Source organism: Poeciliopsis prolifica, unplaced genomic scaffold (genome assembly GCF_027474105.1).
Source record: "Poeciliopsis prolifica strain line A6 unplaced genomic scaffold, Auburn_PproV2 SCAFFOLD033, whole genome shotgun sequence".
NCBI classification, from domain to species: Eukaryota; Metazoa; Chordata; class Actinopteri; order Cyprinodontiformes; family Poeciliidae; genus Poeciliopsis; species Poeciliopsis prolifica.
Window position 1 is genome coordinate 3,487,750 of NW_026562408.1, and position 22,271 is coordinate 3,510,020.

General features: G+C 37.4%; 2 protein-coding genes across 3 annotated transcripts in view; both read right to left on the minus strand.

The window, feature by feature from the left end:
- nsg2 (neuronal vesicle trafficking associated 2) overlaps positions 1-5,339 on the minus strand; it is a 28,910-nt gene extending 23,571 nt beyond the window's left edge. The window contains exons 1-2 of the mRNA XM_055051681.1: positions 5,283-5,339; positions 4,861-5,032 (exon numbers count right to left, since the gene is read on the minus strand). Of these exons, the coding sequence (XP_054907656.1) occupies positions 4,861-4,989 (129 nt within the window). The 5' untranslated portion in view covers positions 4,990-5,032; positions 5,283-5,339. The remainder of the gene's footprint in view (positions 1-4,860; positions 5,033-5,282) is intronic.
- Positions 5,340-8,572: 3,233 nt separating this feature from the next.
- Positions 8,573-22,271, minus strand: part of cpeb4b (cytoplasmic polyadenylation element binding protein 4b) — a 40,832-nt gene continuing 27,133 nt past the window's right edge. The window contains exons 5-11 of one of the 2 annotated variants that reach the window (XM_055051359.1): positions 20,227-20,250; positions 18,834-19,004; positions 18,642-18,731; positions 18,162-18,280; positions 17,944-18,058; positions 16,076-16,257; positions 8,573-13,918 (exon numbers count right to left, since the gene is read on the minus strand). In XM_055051359.1, the coding sequence (XP_054907334.1) occupies positions 13,691-13,918; positions 16,076-16,257; positions 17,944-18,058; positions 18,162-18,280; positions 18,642-18,731; positions 18,834-19,004; positions 20,227-20,250 (929 nt within the window). In that variant the 3' untranslated portion in view covers positions 8,573-13,690. The remainder of the gene's footprint in view (positions 13,919-16,075; positions 16,258-17,943; positions 18,059-18,161; positions 18,281-18,641; positions 18,732-18,833; positions 19,005-20,226; positions 20,251-22,271) is intronic. The other variant, XM_055051360.1, reaches the window with a different exon arrangement.

Sequence of the window (22,271 nt, forward strand, 5' to 3'; positions counted from 1 at the left end):
TTGGGCAAGGGCAGATTTAAAACAACAGACTCAGATAAGTAGATAAACAATCGATTTTATTTCAAGAATTTACTTTTAGGAGCAATTTTTTTTTATGTTTAAGGTCAAAATAAATTAAGAACACCAAAATAACATTGAAAAGCAACTCTAAAAGTTAGTAAGCATCCTCCTTTCGGCTGTAAGAAGTGCTAAAACATGTTTCTAATTACTATTTCACAGACTGCTTAGTTTATTGCTCCAGGTTTCTGTCACCTCTTCAGTGTTATCTCTGCAAAAAATGTGCATAACCTGCTGAACAGCATACAGCATTTTGAGCAAGTATAGCTGGGAAGCACTTAACATTAGAAGAGTTAGATATTTTTATTTTCAAGAAAAAAGCAAGCATAATAAGGGTGAATGTAGGATTTGTGTAAAAAACAAAGCAGTTCTCATGAGAAAACCGTGAATGAAAACTAGACACCAGGAAAACACATTTTCTGAATACAGAAATATGTCTTCACTCCATTTTTCAATGTTCACTGCTTGTGAACTTTAGCTTGTGAACATATTCTCAAGGTCACATGTTGGATGAATGACAAAAATGATCTGAAGAACACCAAAAAGACCAACTCTCAAAAGCTTTTAGAATGGCCTAATCAAAGCCCAAACTTGAATCCAATGAAAATGCTGTGGTATGACCTAAATATAAACTGCATGTCTCTGAAATACCTCACAGGTGGCTGAAATAAAAAGATTCTGAAAAGAAGAGAGGGCCAAGATTTCTCTATATTAATGTAAGGTTCATAAAAAGACTTTTTTTTCCAGCCAATGGTGAGAAAACTAGTTACTTTGTTTAAAGTGCAATTACTTTTTCTTACTGGCTTAGGATTTTTTTCTACCTGGAAAAATTAAGTTGTTTCAAAACTGCATTGTGTATTTTCTCACAATGGTAGAAAAAAAATACACTACAGTCTGGTAGTAAATTTTGTTTAATTATTTGAAATATTTAAGTGTGACAAACCTATCAAAAACAAAAAAAAAGTAAACCATTTCTGACATTTAATTCAATATTTTAAATTGCAGAAGAATCTTAATAAAACTTCTTTTGTGTCTCTCAAGCTGTGACTTTGTGGAAGACCTTGAATCCATGTTCATGTCGTTATGAACAAATAAATTATGGGCGTGTTCTTACTTGTATTCCTCCTTACTCAGTCGTCATTCTCCATTCTTTGTATAGTTACAGATTTAATTTATTTTTGTCTTGAATTGCATCCATGCTCTCCCTGCTGGGAGCACAAATTCTAACAATTAAGGTTGCTAACATAAAGAAACTTAAAGGCAAATAATCTTTCCAACCCTCATTGTGTCCTGTGCAAGGACAAACATGTATCAGCATGCAGAGTCTGGAGCAGCAGCTTTCTTACTGCGAAGCAGAGAAATGGCATGCACTACCTGCATCATCTGTCAGCAACTTTATTCACAAGCAGGAAACAAGTGCAATCTTTGAAAGAAAAACAATGCAGTAAAACATTAATATTTCTATACATTCAGGTTATGGTGGCTGCTTTGGCTGCAGTTTCACTGCTCTTGATTCTGCTGGGACTGATTTAATCAGCGGGGAATGAGTGACAGCTTGACTGATGTCCGTTTACAAACTGGTCGCTGCAGACATGATCGACATGCAATTCACACACTCGCTTGCATGTGTCAACAAAGCTGCACTCGACATGCACGCTGCTGGAAGCAAGCAATTGTTGTTGTGAGTAAAAATGCAAGTGTGTAAGTGCATTGAAGGACAAGTGATTTAGCAGGTTTATGAAATGGAAAGAGACGGTGGCTCCCTAAGCAGAATAAATGCGGGTTCAGACCGTGCACTGACTTTCTGCGCACTGTAACAGCAGCTGTATGATTGTGTTAAAGAATAGCTTAAATAACAAGAACACATCTTCAGATGTTCAGCTTATTGAAAATTTGACAATTATGCATGCAAAATGGTTTTGGAGCTTCTTTTTCAGTAGAAATTGTTTCTTTATATTCTTTTGTTATGCTTTTTTTTTGTATGTTATTACAAATCATTAGAAATTGTGCCAGCACATAAAATATGCACTTCTATGTTAAAGAAAAACTTGTGCACACAGTTTATTATAATATTCCAGCATTATTTTTTGTGAAATAATTAACTTACATCAAAATCTATTCTATTTTGCATCCGATTGTGTAATTCAAGGAACATTTCAAATTTAGGCAAATTTGAAAAAAACAATCATTTTGAATAAAGAACAAAGCGTTAGATTATTTTAAAATTTTGATGAGAAAAATAATACATGCTATTGATATTTTTGCCAATGTCTACAATTTTCTTCATTTTTAATTAACCAAATGTTTTTCTTGCCTCTCTTAGTGGCTGTGAAAAGAGACAGAGCTTCTGTTCCTGTTGAGTTTTTTCCAGTACAGTGGTGTTGAGATGTGGCATTCCTCCATCTTGATATTGTGTACTGAAAAAGATTGTGTTCGTCCATCAGACTATCCATGTTTCTAATGTTTAAATTTATTGTTACACACAGATTTATTTACACCTAAACATGTTTTCTAGTCAATAAAAGGGTCAAAATGACCAATGAACAACCTAAAAGTGAAAAAATAAATAAGAATAAATTCAATAAACATTGAAAAACTGAGCCCATTGCCTTGAAGGGTGACTGGTTTTTGGTCTGCAAAAGCAATATTTAGTTAAAACTGGCTTTGTGTTCATAATGTCATGTAATAAATTGTTTTCTCTAGAGGAAAACAATGTTACATACTTGCAGCATAAAATTTAAATCACGTTAATGGTAAGAATTTTAAATGATATAGCCATTGTCTAAGACCTGCACCAAAGAAAATTGAAAACTATTCTTCTGATAAATGTGTCATACCACAAATTAAACTAGCTGTTGTCTGTATGCTCACTGATGGAGGTTCTGCATGAATGGCACGTTGGGCAAGTCCCTCCTCTGCTGCCACAGCCCCAACCAATCAAAATACAGGGAACCATCTAAATCTTGAGAAAATCTGCAGAGAAGTCCAACACAAAGCACATAAAACTGACTCTATTCCCAGCTACAAGCAGGAAACACCAACTGCCCACTGAATGATCTCACATTAAAGCAACAAAAAACTTGAAAAATGGGCAACACACCAATATGTCACATTTTTACTTGATGCCAGTGCTTTTTCCTATTTAAAGCCACTCGGCTGAGGATGACTTCACATTCTGAAAATAATGAAGATGCTGTGTTGACTCAGGAGTGCAAACAACCTCCAGGCTTCTAAAGTTTTGCAAGTTGGAAAAAAAATATCTTAAATAAACTGATGAGTGGCACAAAGGTAAAAATATAGATTTAAGCATCTGAAAAATGAAATAATGGAGCTGCAACTGCAGAACGGAACGTCACAAAACACTGAAACACATTTCATACATAAAGCCTCCAAATGTGGTGAAAGTGATAATGAGCTTGCCTATTGCCTCGTTCTATTCATTTCCATAATGTGCAATCAGCACAGCTCTCTGACTCAACCCCGCAGATAGATGCACCAATCGGCTCTGCTCCACCGCCATGGCGACTGGATTAACGAGCAGCGGCGGAGTTACGATGGCATGTCAGGATGATAAATGACAAGCTGTCTGGCACCAAATCTGTCTCCTAATCTCAGCTGGAAAACAAAGGACACAGCCGGGAGACAGCTGAGATGAATGAACGTGTGAATGAATCAAACATCATAGGCGTGTGTGTTAATGTGTGTAAGTACTTTGGAGAAAGGGGTTATTTTAGTTAAGAGGGTTTCAGGATGGCATGGATCAACAACATCGACTTAAATGGCATCAGAAACAGACAGACAGATGCACATCCAATAAAGCTCTCCCTGACATAATCACTCAGATTGGGCCAGCCCAAGTTATTAGAGGTCCCAAGCAGAATGTCATTTGGAGGTCCACTTCCTGTTGAGCCACCTCAGAGTTAGCAACCGTCCTTTTATTGACAGTAATTTATTTTTTCCCCCCTTTCTGCGGTCAGGAACATTTTTTTTTCTTTTTCTGTTAATTGCAAAATGAAACTCCAACATTTTTGCTATAAAACGTGTCAGCCAATGGCTTTCACTATGTTAGATTTTTTTTCTTGAGTTTTCTTAAAAAATAAACAACATTAATGGGTAAGATATAATATTGGGTTTATAGATTTGTCAATATATTTTTTTCAGAGTATAATTTTGACAAATGTATGATTTTAATCTATCTCACTGTATGTGTTCAGGTGTGTTTACTGCAAAAGTTAGTCATATTTGGCTCCAGTCACTGACCTTTTTCTAAACAAACAAGGTGGACAAAGTTTTCCTGGAAAATGATCTGGTTTTCTTATTAGCCGAAGATACAGGAGAACCTTTAGTTGACGATAAAGGCGGGGAAGTGGTTGTTAATATTCCTGATATTTTTTAGGAATTATGTCCAGACTTTCAGCAGCCGTCCAAATAAGTGTTTCTTCATTCTGTTTTCATCACATATGTGTAGGTAATGTGAATAACTAAAATAAATCCAATTAGAATCAGAAAAATAAATAGTAAGTGCAGTTGATGAGCACAAATCATTTCTAGATTATGGTTGTTTCCATAAATACTTTTCAAACCAGGGGTGTCAGAAAACAAATTCTTTTCATACTCAATTTCTGCTAAGCTTTGTAACGTATCTTCCCCAACAATCGAGCTGGCACGTTGCATACATCACCCCAAATGGTAGTGATTGGGTAAAAGCAGACTGAGTTTGCTTATACCTCAGGCCGGCTCTGCTGTCCCTCATACACAAACACAGATAAAACCCACAGAGCTGGTGGGCTGTACGTGTCTCACCTTGTCAGGTGCTTGGCTCTGGAGGCTGCCAACATCCAGAGGAGTAATGAGGGGCACATTCTGAAAGCCGTCCTCAACACTCACAGCTTTGGCCCCTTTGTCCTGAAGATTACTCCCCAGTTTCACCATCGTCAGCTTTGCTGTGTCCCTTTATTTCCCTCAAGAGCTGCTCCTGAAAACAAAAAGACACACAAAAAAAAAAAACTGTACGTCTCATGCTCCCCGGAACAAACACAGAGAAATAAGTTCAGAAGTCACAGATATATTGTCAGTTCGTGGATTTGTTTACAGGCAGAAATTATTCTGGTTTTGCGATAATATGCAAAAACATGGACATTATACACACGATTTTTATATTGGAGGAAAAACAGACCATACAATCTCTCACCGCCGTTTTAGCCAAGAAAAGTGATGCCACTTACTTCCAGCTGTTCGTCCTTGTCCGTCCGCCTGCTCTGGGCTGCGGCAGCGCTGAGCTCTGGGGTGAAGCAGGTGAAGCTGCGCTGCGGTGTCGCTGCTGCTGATGCTGCGGGAAAGCAACACTGCGCCGCCGAGGACAAGCTGGATGTCAGGCAGCGGGTTTCCGTCAAGCAAACACAGCCCAACCCCCTAATCCGAGCACAGCCTCTTCTTCTCCGTGGAGCTACACCCAACCGCTGGAGCTGCTGGCCGCTAGAGGGACGTTTCGCCTCCTGAATCCCCGGGTCACGTTTGTTTGGAAGCTAAATTAATGTTGCATTTGACAGTGCCTCGTAAATTCCAGATTCTGCATTAGGAAGGTGGAATCGTCTGGAAAATAATCTGGAAAAAAAATCTATTATATAATAATTTAAACCCAGATGATGAAATAAAAATTAGAAATGTTAAAAAAAAAAAAAGCTGATTTCTACTTTGAAAATCTCTCACATCATATGGATACTTAAGCTGTTCCTAATCCACACATTGCTATCTGAATATATATATTCAATTATTCATAGATGTAGAAATGTGTATCACGGCTATAAATGTTTGAAAAACCGTCTGCATGGCAACCAAACGCAATCAACACCAGGTGAGTCGTGCCAGTTTTACTTTTTGTCCTACACTGCCATCTGGCGATCTTTTTACGGTATTACAGACTGTGAGAAGCATAGCATCAGACCTTGAGTTGAGTTATATTATATTGCTTCAAGTGTTCATACTACATTGAATTTTCTGACACCCAAAAAATAATGTTTATTTTATTGGGTTCCATAAACCAACACAAATTGGGGCATAATTATTAAGGATGAAGATCTAAACTGAAATTTGGAAAGTGCAGCAGGCATTTTGCATTCAGCCCCCTTCCCTCTAACACCCCAAAATAAAATCAAGTAATCAAGTCAGAGACAATCTGTTTGTAATTTAATTTAATTATAAATAAATCTGTTCTACAGAGGCTTCAGAGGTTTGTTAGAGAACATGACTGAACAGCATGAAGATCAATGAACACAACAGACAGGTCAGGAATGAAATTGTGGAAATGTTTAAAGGAGAGTTAGGCAATAAAATAATGTTTCAAACTTTGAACATAGAGTATTTCAATCATCAGCCAAAACTGAACACAGTATAGCACAAGTGCAAACCTACCAAACTGTCAGGGATGGAAAATATTTATGAGAAAAGCAGTAAATAGACCCATACTAACTGTGGAGGAGTTACCAATGGTAGCAGAAAATATATTCAGCAATATATGTTGTGGAAATGCATTTCTCCATCGAGGGCAGAAAACTGGATGGAGATACATGCAGGGCAATCTTGGAAGAAAACCCATTAGACGCAGCCAAAAACCTGAACCTTGGGCCAAAAATATACCTTTCAGCAGGAGAACAGCTCTTAATGTACAAACTGAGCAGCAATGGAGTCATATACTGGCATGTGTTCAGATCTGTGGTGAGATTGTGTGTGAAAAGTCAAAATTCTTCTGCAAAGCACCAAAACTTGGATGCCTTGTTGCAGTTTTGACAGCAACTAAACAAAAGGCCCATTGTACTTCATACCATTAAACAGTTCTGTACTGCTTGTAACCACAGTGTTCCAAAAATAATTAAACTGTGAAGGTGTAAAAGAGCAAACATGTTCTGACAAACCATGCCAAGGTATCTGAATGAGAATTGAAACATGACATTGTTGAATAAGGAGGACAGCCTTTTCACTCTGAAGAAATGGAGTATTGATTTCCTTCTTTGAAAAATTGGACTTAGCACTTTAGTTGTATGAATAAAAGCTGAGTAGTCTAGACTGTGCTGGCAGAGAATAAGCATTTGTTTGGCTGAAAAATGATATTGAGGGGAAAACGTTTTTGCAGCTGAAGCACACAGCCAAGTGGTGGCTTTTATGATGTAGTAGATTTTATTTTTCATTAACATGTATTACTTTAGTATGCATCGATTCATATTTGAAATATGCAGTTGCAATTTTTTTTACACGTCTTTACCAGGGATGCTAATAAATGAGAAGGTATTATTCCTCTGACTTAAGTGCAGTTCCACTCATTTATTACCAGTCATAAAATTACAGGGTCTAACAGTCAGTCTGATTTAAGCCTTCACATGGCATGAAAGCATGGAGGCCTGCAAAACAAAACTGATATTTACATGCATACTGACAAAACCTGGTATTTACAAAATGGGAAGTTTTTCCTCAGGAAATTAGACTTCTATAAGGAAATTTATTTCAATGACACCATTCAAAAATGTGACTTTTTAATAAATGTCTCTACACACAGAGAGACATATATAAGCAGTTGTTTACATTTTAAGTTTGATAAATATGTGAAACCCAAACAATCTGTTTCTCAAATATTTAAATTTGACCAATAATGAGACACCTTTGATACAGACTTGACAATTTCCCAGAGAATCATAAACACCTTCCTTAATAGAGAAAATCACAAAACATGTTTGCTAAAGCTGCCTTACATTAAAGCTGCCAACAGAAAGGTGGGTGAAAGGAAAACGTGTGGTAGAATAAAGTGCTCCAGTAACAGAGAAGACAACTTTAGGAGAGTTTTGACGCAAAGTCCATTGAAGAGTTTGGAGACAGACAAGGAGGCGTCTGCACACACAAACTGTCACTTTCCTCATGTTAAGTTCCGACTCAATGTCAGAAGTTCTGTGCTGTAGCTCAGTGGTCTAAAGTCCACTTCAGATGAAAACAATCGTTGCATTCAATTTTGAAAAATTAGGATCTTAGGATCAGAAAACTCCTGCTGGTGGATTATTGTGAACTTTCCACAGTCACTAATGATTTGAGGAGCCGTTTCATCTGCTGGTGTTTATCCAGGCTTTTTGTTCAAAGTAAATCCACCAGGACATTTTACAGCACTTTATGTTTCTCCAGACTGACAAGCTTCCTGGAGATGCTGCTTTTCCATTTCAGAGGGACTTGGCACTTGTCCACATTGCACAAAAACATCAATAAGTGATTCATTAACTATTGCATCGATGCATTTGATTGGCCAGAAAACTTCTCTAATCCAAATAACAGAATTTATGGACTATTGTCAAGTGGAAAATGAGAGTTAGCTGCTGAAAGTAAAGCAACCTGAACTGCCTGTTTCATCTCAGAGCCACAGGCTGAGTGATACTCAGCTAAATACAGGAAACTCAACACAAGGAAACATTTAGTAAAAGGCAAAATACAATTTGAAAGTCCAAACACAAAGCATAAATAATCAGACCATAACACACACTTTCATCACAGTTAAGATTTATTTCATTCAACATTTCACATTACAAATATTTAAAAATTATGCATACTGTTATAAATAGTTGGCTGCAAACAATTAAATAACATTAGATTTTTCTTTTTCGTTTCACTAGCACTTCTACAGACCAACTCCTAGAAATATGGACATATCCGTATTACATAACTTAATTAGAAAGGAAAATACAAAAATAGGAACTTATAAAGTGAAATGACAATAAAAATTAAGGTGATATCTTAAGTAAAAAAATGCTATTAATAAATACAACAACCTTCCCATACACAGTTAAAAACTATTGAAATCTTGCCATTAAGTAACATCATTAACAGACAAATATTTAAATATTTATTTTCCTTCAGAAAATGTGAACCATATATTGTGGAGCACAATATAGCAATTAGTAAAAACTAGACACTTTAACATATTAAAAGCTTCACCTCAAAAATATAACAAAAATCTGATCAAAATTATAAAAATCAATTATACATTCCAATTAAAAATATACCAATAAACAGCTAAATACATCGTTGACCTAATAATTACAATGCAATCAATCACAGTAGCTTAAAATAAACCAAAAAAAAAAAAAATAAGCAAAATGAGCACAAAAACCTTTAATGTTTTAAAAATAACTTCAATTATTTATATTAGTACAAATAGTTTGATTTCTTTTCTTTTTTACAAACACCAGCATGAAAAGGATTACAATAACAGTAGAAAATGACTGTGAAAAACATATTAACATCTTCTTTAATTAAATGTCTGCAATTAAAAATGGCATTAAAGAATTACATTGCAAAGAGTCTTTCTCTGGAAAAAGGTTCAAAAGAAGTATTGCACATAACAACTTGAAGTTAACTTGCAACAATTTACCACATTCAAGTCTTTAAGCTCCCCTTTCCTCCAGATAGGTCTACGTAAGCTCACCGCGACGCACGGTGGGGATAAGTTCTCAAGTCTTTTCAAAACAGTGTTTCTTTTTGTTTGTTTGCTTTTTTAAATCTTTTTTTAAGTTTTTTTATTTTTTTTAAACACGGATGCTCAAAGTCCTGCACTGTCGCATCGGATTGATTTTTTTTTTATGTTTATCTCTCCGTCATGTGCATCCCTGCAGAGGTCTGCGGATAAGGGGAGGCGGGGGGGAAATCGACACGAGGGGAGTGAGGGGGAGAGCTGAGGTGTCCTTAACGTAATAGTTAAACATTTGGTGCACACCACAACAGTTAATTTTAATATCTAATTCATGTACTTGTCATTTTCTCTTTTTTCGTCATGCATGCTAAGGGTTACAATAGGTGCTAGTTGGCAAGTTCAAGAATATATATATATGTATATGTATATAGATTTTTTTTCAAATATTAAAATATCTAAAACACCAAACATCCATTCTTGTGGTACAAGATTCAGCGTTAAGCGTGAACCAGATTTTGCATTCTCCTCTTTATAAGTTATGCTCCATCTATGGAGAGGAAACCAAGACAGAAGTTACCATTTTCTCCAACTAGTACAGCCAAGTTTGGAGACATTTACATCAATTTGAAATTACAAGATTTTCTTCTTTTTCTGTTCCCGCCATGCTTTTATTGAGCAGATCAACTGGAGAACATCTGGTATATGACCAATAAAAAATAAAAAAATAAAATAAAACACAAAGACCAAGAGAGCTTTCCGCTTTGGTCTCTCCTCTGCAGATCTGAAGTCGCATCAACACAACTGTGCACTTGTAAAGTTGTAAAGATTCCTCAGCACGGAAATGTATAAAAAGCATAATTGAAAATAATATATATTGAAAGCACTCAACTTTTTTTTGTCCTTTTTTTCAAAAAATGAAACATCTCCGTATATGCAGATCTCTCAGTAACAAAAGTACAAAAGCTACCTTTCACAATGTGAAAAATTGAGGTATTGCAAAAAGGAGTTTCCCCATTTTGTGAAAAATGTGCCTAAAATGACTGTTTGGGAAAAAAAGACAAAAAAAAGGGAAAAAAAAATATTTAGAAAAGTAGTGCATAATAAATGTTTTTATGTGCATGACAAAATAATTTAGCTAGAAAACACTGTACCAAAAAATCAGCAGGCCATGTATAAAATAATCTTTTTTTTTCATCTCATTTAAACAGCAAATTCTTCACAAAGTGTTTTTTTTTTTTTTAAACTTCTAAAATGCTCACCCGCAAAACTGATGCACGGGGCGCAAAGCGACACCCCCCGCCAATATGAGGATTCTCACTAGTGTGTGTTATTAAATCAAGTTTCGGTACTAACTCCCTGACGTTTAAATGCTCGGCTAGAAGATCGCCACTGAGTGACGGAAAACACCAAAGAAAATGAGAGGATTATTTTCATCTTTGCTGTGGGAATGTACACTCTAAACTTGCAGAAGTATTTGAGATTTAACAAAATAAAAAAAGAAAACACGTGCCTGACAGAACCACCTCCGCTTTGAGCTGGGGTCTTTTTCTGTGCGTCTGCAAGCCCTGTTGGGTTTTCCACAAATGGTGTTCACTGTTAAATAAATCTGCAGCGCCTGCATTGTGTTCAAGGCCAATCTTTGGTTTGTTGTAGTTCACCAGGGCTTAAGGGTGAAACAAAAACTGGGTTGGAGTGATACATTTATGAGCATATATATAGAAAGAAAGAGAGGCAGAGAGAGAGAGAAATTAAAAACAAACTCTAAAGAAATGAGAGAAAACATAAAAATCCTGACAGGCAATGAGCTACAGCATGACCCACTACTGCACAGCCATCTTTGGTTCCCATGAGCCACTGGGTGCAACCGAATGGGCCTGAAAACTGCATGTGGGTCACGATTGTGTTGTAGTAGTAGTAGTAGAGCACACTGCAAAAGAATATCTTCATTTATGCTTCTAAAACACTGGATGCTGAGTTGGATTCACTTGGCAGCAAAAAGGATGGAGGGACGCCCCCTCCGTGAATCGAACGCGTGCTGATGATGTGCAAAGCAGATTAACGCAAACTGCACGCTTCATTGAGCGTCGCTTTCAATCTTGGATGGAAAAGGAGCACTTTTATTATTAAAGACTTGGGAGAATTGCACAAATGGGTTTTAAGGGAACCAGCGGAGACAGGCGCTTCCTGTTTGGTGCTGAAAAGGTGGCACCAAACAAACATACTCATGCCCCTTAAACTTTTTTACATTTCAGTTTATTTTTTCTAGGAAATGCTGCCTAATAAACCAGCGCAAAGTAGTATATAAATAACATATCCACTGATTTTCAATCTGCTACCGCTAAATGAAATTCAATGCCACTAAACTCTGGTTTCATACCATCTGAGTTTTGTATGGAGGAAAACTGACACTGCATATCAATCTGAATATCTGATCCACAAGGTAAAACATGGTAGAGGCAACATGAGCAGGGTAGTTACAGCAGACTGGACAATGGCTGGAGGTAAATAATGGAAAGCCTTCTCATATGGGATCATTCCTAACCAAACAGCCAAGAGTATAATGGAAGGGTTTGGATCAAATCATGTGTTAGAATGGCCCAGTCAAAGTCCAGGACTACAAATCTGTGGCGAGATTTAAAAATTGATGTCAAAAGATATCCTCTGTCTGGATTGAGCACACTGCAGGAGCCTGCCACAGTTTCCAGTTTATATTTGTACACAAACTATTCTTTTCCTCACATAACTTTGTGTTGGTATATTGTGAAAAACAGATAATATGACCTGAAATTTGTGGTTGTAATGTAACTAAAATGTAGAAAAAGATTAAGGGGTATGAAATATTTCTGAAAGGCGCTGTACCTTCACCTCATGTCCTGAATAATCTGGTTTTGATCCAACAACGTGGCCGCACTCTCGGTGAGCTGTTAGTCTTGTTCTAGAGGCCAGAAGCGGACATGAGGAAAGGGAAGCGGGGATGCATTCATCTCTTCACCTGCCTCTTCCGTATCCTCCTTTAGCCATACATTCCCATGTTACACTGTATACTGTACGATACTTTACTCCGTCCCTAGCACAACCCTGGGTTTGATTACAAAAATAAGGAGGTGATGAAGCAAGCGAGTAGAAAACTGTGCCTGTTAGGTCACTCTCTTTCTGTTGCATCACTTCCCTCTGATTCTCGCTCAAAGGGAAGCTTAACACCAGAGAGTGGTAATGTGTTTTTATCTTTTCTTGCTTACTTGCTGTTTTTTTCCTTCTTCTACTCAATGTATTCGGCACATTAGCAGCTGAGTTTGAGGTATTGGTTTTTGCATGTGAAAAATGGAGATCAAAACCCAAATCTGTGTTGCTAAAATTTGTTGTGTGGTTGTTTTTTTTTTCAAGTAACGTCAAAATGTCTGTATGGTCTTGGAACTCATAGAAAGAGTTTTTCTTCTTTTTCTTTCTTTCAAACAGGGAGAGAAAAGACTCCATTTCTTCCTGCAGCAGGCCCTTTCTGTTCTTCAAAGTTAATTAGAATTCAGCTTTGGTTAACTACAAAAGGGTCTCATATACGGTGTCTTCACTCTTTAAAACAAGAAATAAGTGCACTCTTCTTCAGCAACACCTTTGTTAATCACATTTGCTCTGGAGCTTCTTGCAGCAATAGCAAACTTAATCCCACGTCTCAGAAATAAATAGCCAATGACGCACTTTTTCAGCAGCATTTGCTGTGAAGACTTTGTACAAAAGGAAAAAGGCAACAGCTCTGCTACAATATAAGACAGCTGAATGTCAAATCAAAGGTGTTTTTAAGGGCCTCTTGTATCAAAAGGAAATATTCTTTTTAGAAAAATATGCCAATTGAATAGCAGAGTACCATATCACACATCAAAACTTTCCTATATTTATATATATATCTTTTTTTTTGAGAACTAATAAAAATATTTCAAAAAATCAGAAGAAAAATAAAATTATGTTACATTTTTCCCCCTAAATGGACATATTTGGATACAATTCCAGTTTTTCTTTTCTATCTCCAAAATATTGATATATATTAACTTTAAATAAAACCAGAAACAAAATGCTGTTAGGTGAAATTAGAGCAAAAAAGGAACCAGCAACAGAAAAGTGCATTTATTTGTACAATGATTTGCAACTCCTGCACTACCTCTCCTTCCCCTGCTTCTCTGTCGCCTCTCCGTCTGTCGCTCAGTTCCAGCGGAAGGAGATGTGGCGCGGCCGGTCACCTCCCTCCTTCACCAGGGGCTTGTGGAACTCGCGGCCAGCGCGGGAGTGGATGGCCGCCCAGCAGTACTCGCAGTAGTACTGCAGGCAGGTGACGTTGGCGCAGAAGAACGGCGCGAACTTGCCGCCACAGCGGGTCCCCTGGCACTCATCACACAGCTGGTCGTCGAGCACGTATGGCTTCACTTCCACCTGGACGCAGAGATGGGGATTAGACTTTTTCTTTTCCCTAGAAAAGTTTCTAGGTGATGTAGATAATAGTTTTCTACACATTTCTCATTTCAATATTTTCTACTTTTTACAACTCAGTGGGTTTTATGAATTCATGGCACATATTTGTATAGCAGAAAGGCTTTAAAATATTTAGCCTGAAGAAATGAGAATGAAGGAGTGGGATGGAGGGAAGAGAGGAGGACACAGGAAAGATGTGTAGTAACTTTCTTTCCTTTTGAGTAAGTTTTAAGTTAGTAAGTAGCAAAGTAGCTAAGAAAGGAAGAAAGAACAAAAGTAAGTTTTAACTAAGTAAGAAAGAAAAAAGTAAGGAAAGGAGTGATGAAGGAAAGAAGGGAAGAAGGCTGGCAATCAGGCTGGTAAGTAAGTAAGAAAGGGGGGAGGAAAAATGATATAAAAGAGGAAAACCTGAAACCAGATCTGAAAACTACAAAATTTATTCCAGACTTTTCCAGATTGCATTAGACACGTGGAAAATTGTCTTTACTTTAGATGTTCCCTCCAACTGGCCAACAATCCCTTCATGAGTTGCTTCAAGTTGTAAATCTTTCCTTGTGGAGAATTCAAACCAGCATTTGACAAAATCAGGTCAGAGTGACTTCTGCAAGCAAATTTACCTGCTACTTCCAGCTCTTTGCGGGGATTTCAAGTGGAACATTCTGATACTGAAAACCAACAAATCACTGAACTATACAAAAACCAACAATTACATGTACAGAATGAATACTACCACTGCTTCCAAGTGTTATTGGATCATAAAAAAATCTGCTGACAGATGTCAAATGAAGGGAAATGTTTAGACCAGGTTTCAGCCTTAAATATTTTTCAGTGTTCATTAGAAATTTACCTGTCATATAAGGCTGGCAATTTTTTAAAACATGTTATTACCAGGTGATATGTTTTGTTTTAATTTGACATGTTTTCTGAAGAATGAAAATACAAGATTTTTAATGAACATCTAGTTAACTAATTGTAAAGAAAACACAGTCAGTTTAATAGTTTGGCTCCATTTTGCTTTTAAAGGTCGCAGAGCATTTTTTAAAGATTTGAGGAGCTTTTTAAGGTCAAATTTAAATGTCAATTTTCAAGATAGTTGTCCAAATGCTCAAATCTGTTCTTTTCCTTTCTTAAGGTCAGACTGTACTCCAGAAACAGTCAACTTCACTTTTCACCAGCTTATTAAGTTGGCATCGTGCCATCATTAGCAGATAGATATTGAAAAATCCCTCAAGTGTGAAAAAACATCTTACTAGAAGTTCCACCAGGTTGATTTTCAGGTATCCTCACTTACTGAAGTGCTTAGTTAAATTCACATAATTCACTGTTTATGGAAAATTGTGCACCAGTGCTGTGAATATTAGTGTGAATCCTCAAATAAATAAGCTTGCACCATGAGGGAACCACGTGACTGAAACTGGAAAGTGGTGACGCCAAGAAGCAGCAGAGTTCAGAGTTGTGTCTCCCAGCAGAAGAAGCATTATTAGCACTATTGTTTCGAGGCTAACACACAGAAATGTCACCTGCAGTAGTAAAAATAAAGTGTTTACAGAGATGCTGCAGAGTGGGAGGGGAGATTTCGGCACCTTTGTTCCAGATGCAAGAATCCCATTTACTGCTCCCACACACAATTTTGTGACTCACAGTTGGAGCACATCTACAGCTTGGATCAGTGCAGATCCTTCTGTTGAACAAGAGCGTTACAAAATGCATGGCTCTGATTAAAACCTCAAAAAGTTAGTTTATGGAAATTCAACTGAAAATCGTCGATTCCAAATCTTAAAGCAAGTCTTGCTGAACTTCTGCCCATCCTCCCGCTTTTCTACTTAAGTGAAAAAAAAAAAACATGGAAAGAAACTTCTTTTATAAGAGAAGGTCAAATAATTCTTCATGTAGGAGCAATGTTTGACACTTTGAACTTCCAGCTTACTGCCTTACTTCCAACAAATATATTTTACTTTCAGCAAAAATCTAATTTTTTTGCTTATTGTAACGAGAAAGGCAATGCAGTTTGAGGGAAAGGAACAGGAAGTAAGACTGGTGTTGAGACAACTTCAGAAAGAGAGGAGCTTCGAGGAGGGAGGTGGAAAAACACAGAGGCTCCCTTTTTATTCCACTCACCCGTTTATCGATTTCTCCGTGCTGCAGCTGTACAAAGCGAGCACTGATAGCAGCAATGTAGCTCTGCTGATTAGAGAAGGCGACCCGCCCCGCTCCCTTGGGGTACTTCAGCTCTGGGTCCGTGTCGATGCCTGCGTAGCAAACTCCACCGTACAGGCGGTCCATGATCATGGCCAGTTCCACTGAGGAGCAAAAACAAAAGCAGCGTCGTTTTAACAAAAGGAGAAACACTAGGCGTGAAAAATACCCGGCGAAAAATCCAGCATGAATGGCACACACTTTGCTGATGTGAAAAGATTCTAAGTTTACATTCTAGTGAGAAAAAATACACACACCTTAAACTTTTTATTTTTATTTTCTTTTTGTTACATTACAATCATAAACTCCACCGTTAAGATTTTATGTAATTTACCAACAGAAAGTCGTAAGATTGGAAGGTTTTCAGGTCTTGCTCCAAGTTACCAGCTGGATTTAGTGACCAGGCCAGCCTAACAATTTAGCTATAACACCGGCTGGATGTTTATGGGGTTTCCTGCTCAAGTCTCAAGTCTTTAACAGTTTTTTTTTTCTGAGACCACCATATATTTAGCTCCATCCCTTTCTCTATTAACTACGAACAGTTTCCCAGCCCCCGCTGAAGAAAAACATCCCCACAGCATGAAACTGCCACTGTCCCATTCCTGGGGATGAGCAGCAGTGGTTTCTTCATAAACAGGAGCAGGTTTTACTCCGGAGGAGTTCCGTCTTAGCTGCTTCGTTGCACCATGATGTAGAACCGGGTCGTCTCAAACATGGGTTCTTCATCAGATAAACCATGTACATCTAGAATATTCCTGGCATTCGACCAAATGCCACGAACATGGAAATGTAAAAGTCATTACAAAATTTGCTGAAGATTGTCACAAATATTACACTGAAACCACAAAGAAATATAAAAATAACATATTGAGTAAATGTGCATATTTACATCATACAAAATATACTCACTGAATCTCCTGCAAGACTTGTGGAAAACTGCATATGGGGTTTTTATGACTTTCTTTCAAATATAACTTTCTTCTTGCACATCTTGCTCCATGAATTTACTACTGAAATTTCTGAAGTAAATGTATTTATTGTATTTAGGGGTTTTACAGTAAAGAGGGATGAGTATAAATTAACCCCTCACTTTAGAGATTTTATTTGCAAAAATAAATCTTCTTTCTAATTCAAAATCAGGTACTATTTTCTGTTGCACGAATACATAAAATCCCCATAAAAAATTGTCAAAATGTAAGAAATGAATACTTTTGCAGGACATTTAATTTTGTTCTGATTTTAAACAAAAAACCTTTGTTTAGTAAAATAAAAATTATGGAATTGACTATTTTTTACTTTAATCCATCTTAGGGGTTAACAGAATATTAGTTCACTACTATAGCACCCGGACAGAGGCTTAAAGCGCAGCAACCAGCAGCGCAGACATGAAATCATAATACACATACCACTGCTATTAGGAAACAATACATTTCAATATTCTAAACTGCTCAGCAGGTTGCAAAGAGCTGATTTTAATACCACCAGTGTAGGTCAATGCCTCTGTAGCTTTATTATCCAGCAGGTCTGATTACACAGCAGAGAGGAGTATTAAGCAAATGGGAACAAGGCAGGAAAAGTACAGAATGGAAATATCTTATTTTTATGCAGAGATCAAAAACAAACAGCAGAAAAATTTTAAAGACTTTCCACGAAGAGCTCAAAATATGGGTCATAAATGAAGTATAAATCCAGCCTGTATGCACTGTGCGTACCTAAAATTCAACAGTTTTTATTACAAATACCCATTTGTTTTCAATTTAACCTCTGGAAGAACAAAGAGTGAAAGATACCTGCACGGAGAGGACGGGGGACTCCTCCCACAAAGATGGTTTTTCTCGGGTCCAGAGGCTGAGATCCATCCATTACGAAGTCGCTGTCATTCAGGTTCCACGGGCGAATCTGGACCTGAAGCACATGCACACAAAAAGCTTTAGACTCAAAAAAGAAGAAGAAAAAAAAAGTCAGGACAACAAAGAGAAATGGAAAAACGGTGTGACTTTAAACTAACTGGCTTGTCTTTAATGGTAGGGCTGGAAACGCAGAGGTACAGTTTGCCATCCTCCTCGATACAGGCGTCGATCAAGGCCTGCACCGAGCTTTCGTCCTGGAACAGCAGGAAGGCGTAGCCTGCACCAAACATAAGCAGGCCATTCAAGTACAGAAGTTCCAATTTAACAGTCCGATTATTGTGACTGTGTATCCGATCTCCGAATTCAGGCATGTGCTTTACAACCTGAAGTGGTGAGCCTCTATTAAACAAGTATAAACTTTATAGATGTTACTAAAAGTGATTCATATTGTTACCTAAAGTCAGACCCATTTGGATGAAGCTGACCTAATACAGGTATTGAGGAAAACTAAGAAGCAGATTTATAGATATCAGTTCGCAAGAAAATTGCTGTAAAAAAGAATGAACTTTTAGTATTTTTACAGTACATGTGTCTGGAACTTTTATGCGCCATGCACAAGTCTAACTTATTTTCGATACCTTTAGGAGGAAAATAGGATTTGCTCTCTGCTTTGTGAGGCCAGTCCACAAACAGGTGTCCAAAACGCCTGAAGCTGGCAGTTATCTCATCTGAAACAGAAAGAAAAATTATTAAATATCTATTTAATTCAAACACAAAGAGCTTCTGATATGAGAGAAATAAGCCTTTGTTTTTCATTTTAATGACTGTACCTTCGTCTATGTCTGGGGGCAGTCCGCCAACAAAGACCTTGCGTGAGTAGCGTTCCACACGCTCTCCGTTCTGATGTGGAAAGCAGTGCGGGGAGCTGAGGCCCGCAAGACCCTGGTCAGCTCGCTCGTCATCAGGGAAACTGTCCTCCATTGGAAAGAGCGAGGAGTGGCCTAAGAGAACATAAGGTGGTGAAGAGAATAGATTCAGTTGCCAAGATGAGAAGAAAAGTGTAAAGATAAGTTATGTCATAATGGTGATGATGATTTCTGTTTTATAGATTTTTGCCTTGGCAAATGTGCAGAAAGAAGCAAAAACTGAGGGAATGTTTGTGTTTTCCTTTGATGCAGCATGTTTAAATCTTTTACAACTGAAAATGTCTCCATAGCCTTGTTGATCGAATGAAAACTAAACAAAACTATTTTGTAGCATGCAAGCCTAAGAGTTGTTTTGTCAAAATAGCTGTGGATCCCTGCAGCTCCTCCAGAGTTTTCATGGAGCTCTGGGTTGATTCTCTGGTTAGTGATCTCCTGTCAACATGTCAAAGATCTCTGGATTGCACCTTTTCATGATTATCAAAGTCAAAAATGCCAAAAATTATTTCCCAGCCAATTCATCTACATAGTTGGTAGATAACATTAAATTCATATAGTTTGTGGTTGAAACATGGGGAAAAAGTTCAATTGGTGTGCACACTTTGTGAGCTGCTGTTTAGGAAGCATCCTATAAAACTAAAATTAAAGAAATATGAAGTGTGAAAACAAAAAGTAAGAAATCTCCAAAAAGTTATGTGCTCATCTTGTGGAAGTTACTCAACTGTAATGATTTCCCACAAAGCAGGCATGCAGGCTTAATCACACAATCACAGCAGTCCTCTTAAGTCTGAATACTTTCACTGTGGAACATATGCGTGGTGGAGGCTAAGCCATCCCATCCGAACTGCCCTGAGCTGCTTTACAAAGCTTTATGCGAGAGTGTTAGCCTTGACTTCCACAGTGTGACGTGTGTGTGTGTTTCCACCACAGAATTGGGTAAATGACATACGATGCTTTGTGTAGCTCGCTGCCTCATTAACTCTCAGCTCAATGCAACACTAGTTTAATGTTGCAAAACGCACGTGAGGAAAGGAAATATGCAAAGACTGAAGCATAATGAGAGGAAAAGACACAGTTTCACAAATTTATACCAAGACTCAACATTTAGAAAATTTTGCACACACATAAAAAAAAACTTATTTCAAAACATGAAAATCAAATTTAAAGAAAATAAAAAAAAAACATGCAGGTAATATTAAATAAATCAGAAAACAGTTTGTTTAATAGAAAAAAAAGTAAATAAATGGTTAAAATAATGTATTCCACAGATGGACATTATAGATTTATGAATATGTTTTACCTCGTCTCCTGCTATAATTCCTGGCTGCATGTGGAACGAGGGGAAAAAAAATAAATAAATAAATAAGTAAATAAATCAAAGGAGAGGCTGTTTGTAAATATGGCATAATAAACCAGAGCAATAAAAGTGCCAGGTGGTTCATGACAATGTGCTCCACAGTTAGCTCGCCTGCTAGCACTCGATTCTGTTAATCAGCACTGAATCATAATCAGCCTGCAGAACTCACACAAATATCAATTTATGTAAGCGGGTACCGAGTGGATGCATTTCATTTTTTTATAGATTTGGTTTTTGAATCAGTATGTTCAATTATTGGAAAAATTACAGGTATGAAGCTAGAGCAACAAAGATGGCTGCAGCAGATTATAAACAAAGTCCTTTTCAAGAAGACGTTTTTATCTAATCTTGCATGTTTCCAAAATTAGAGAATTTCTGAAACATTTCTTTATTCCAGTAATCCAGCAGAAAGAGTTAGTACTGAAAAGCACTGGAAGATGTTTTTTCCTTCTCCAGTAAAATGAAATCAGCGTCTCCATAAATCTTGCCATCAGAGAGAAGCATGAGGAGATCAAATTTACAAGTAAATGGCTGCAGTGATTTGGACTTAATAAAACAAAGTTGACAGAAACCAGCAGATTAACACTGTAGTACCAACAAACTATGTAGTTTAACACAAATAATGCAAAGTTGTAGCCTAAATAAAACTGGGTTTTGGCACTTGAAGCATCAATGTCTTCTTGAAAAAGCTTTTCTTTATAATCTGCTGCAGCCATCTTTGTTGCTCGAGCACTTCATACCAATATTTTTTCCTTTCATTCAACTTACCATCATTAAGCTAGGGTAAAGCTCTACAAATAGCCAGCTTCTTTAGCAGTGACCTTTTGTGACTTACCCCCTCCTTGTGGCATGTTTCAGTCACAGTCGCCTGAAAAACTGTTAAGCCAGCAATCTTCTGCATGACTGTCAAGGTCATAATGTGACATTTTTGGATTTAAAACCATATACTATATATTTTTTAATAGAAAATTTATTTTCGGAGAAAATAAATTTCAGAATTCCATTAGCTGCAAGCCACAGCCATCAAAAATATCAGAAATGTATCCCTTTGAGTGTACTGACCTTAATTTCACTTTTCAGAATCACATTACAGGAATAAATTTAGATTATATTCTAAATTATTGTGATGAACGTGACATGTGCATTGTGCTTATTTATGCAGAAAGACTGAGAGTAGAAGGGTAATCTCAGTTCATCAGAAAGGATCTGTACTCAATACAGAACAAGCATTAGCATAAAAAGAGAGGCAATTAAAACACAATGGAATAAAGCCCACAGGATGTATAGTTAAAAGAGTGAATCAGGCCCAAATAGGACATTGTAACCCTGGAGACACCCGAAGCTAAACCTGGAAATGCAACATAACTGCAAAAAGAGCAGCTTACAGAAGTATTCAAGAAAAGAACTGTGTTTGGACTTTAATCTGCAGATTTGATTAGATAAGCAGTTTTAGCAAAACACTGTTATACTGATCCCATTTACTGAGCTTGACTGCAAAGTAATAAAAGAAAGTAAGTGTGCACAATTACAGGCAACAGCGAGAGGAGATGTGAATTAATCATGTAGAGAATAAGGAAGAAGCAGGAATTAGACTAAAGCGTATCACTTTACCTAATCACAGTCAATCACGGAACCTAGTACGATTCAAAGATGGCGCTGTAACGTCAGAGCTGCAGTCAAACAAAAGCAATACTCTGCAAGGCTGGTCAAGCAGCCCCAGCCTGAGAACTGAGCAGTTTGTATTTGGAAAAAAGTAATGTCCTTTCAGTCATAGTGTATAATTTTCCAAGCGGAGGCAGTGGAAGCAGTTTCATAAGGATGAAAACTAGAGCTTTTTTAAACAGGAGTTTAAAACAGCCAAAAACAATCTCCAATTGCAAGAACCCGGAATGGGTGAAGAAGCGGCCGGAACGCGGCAGCAGTAATCCTCCCTCAGTGGACATTCCAAACCAGATGGACATTAACTCTGCCGGGGAAGGTCAAAGGCA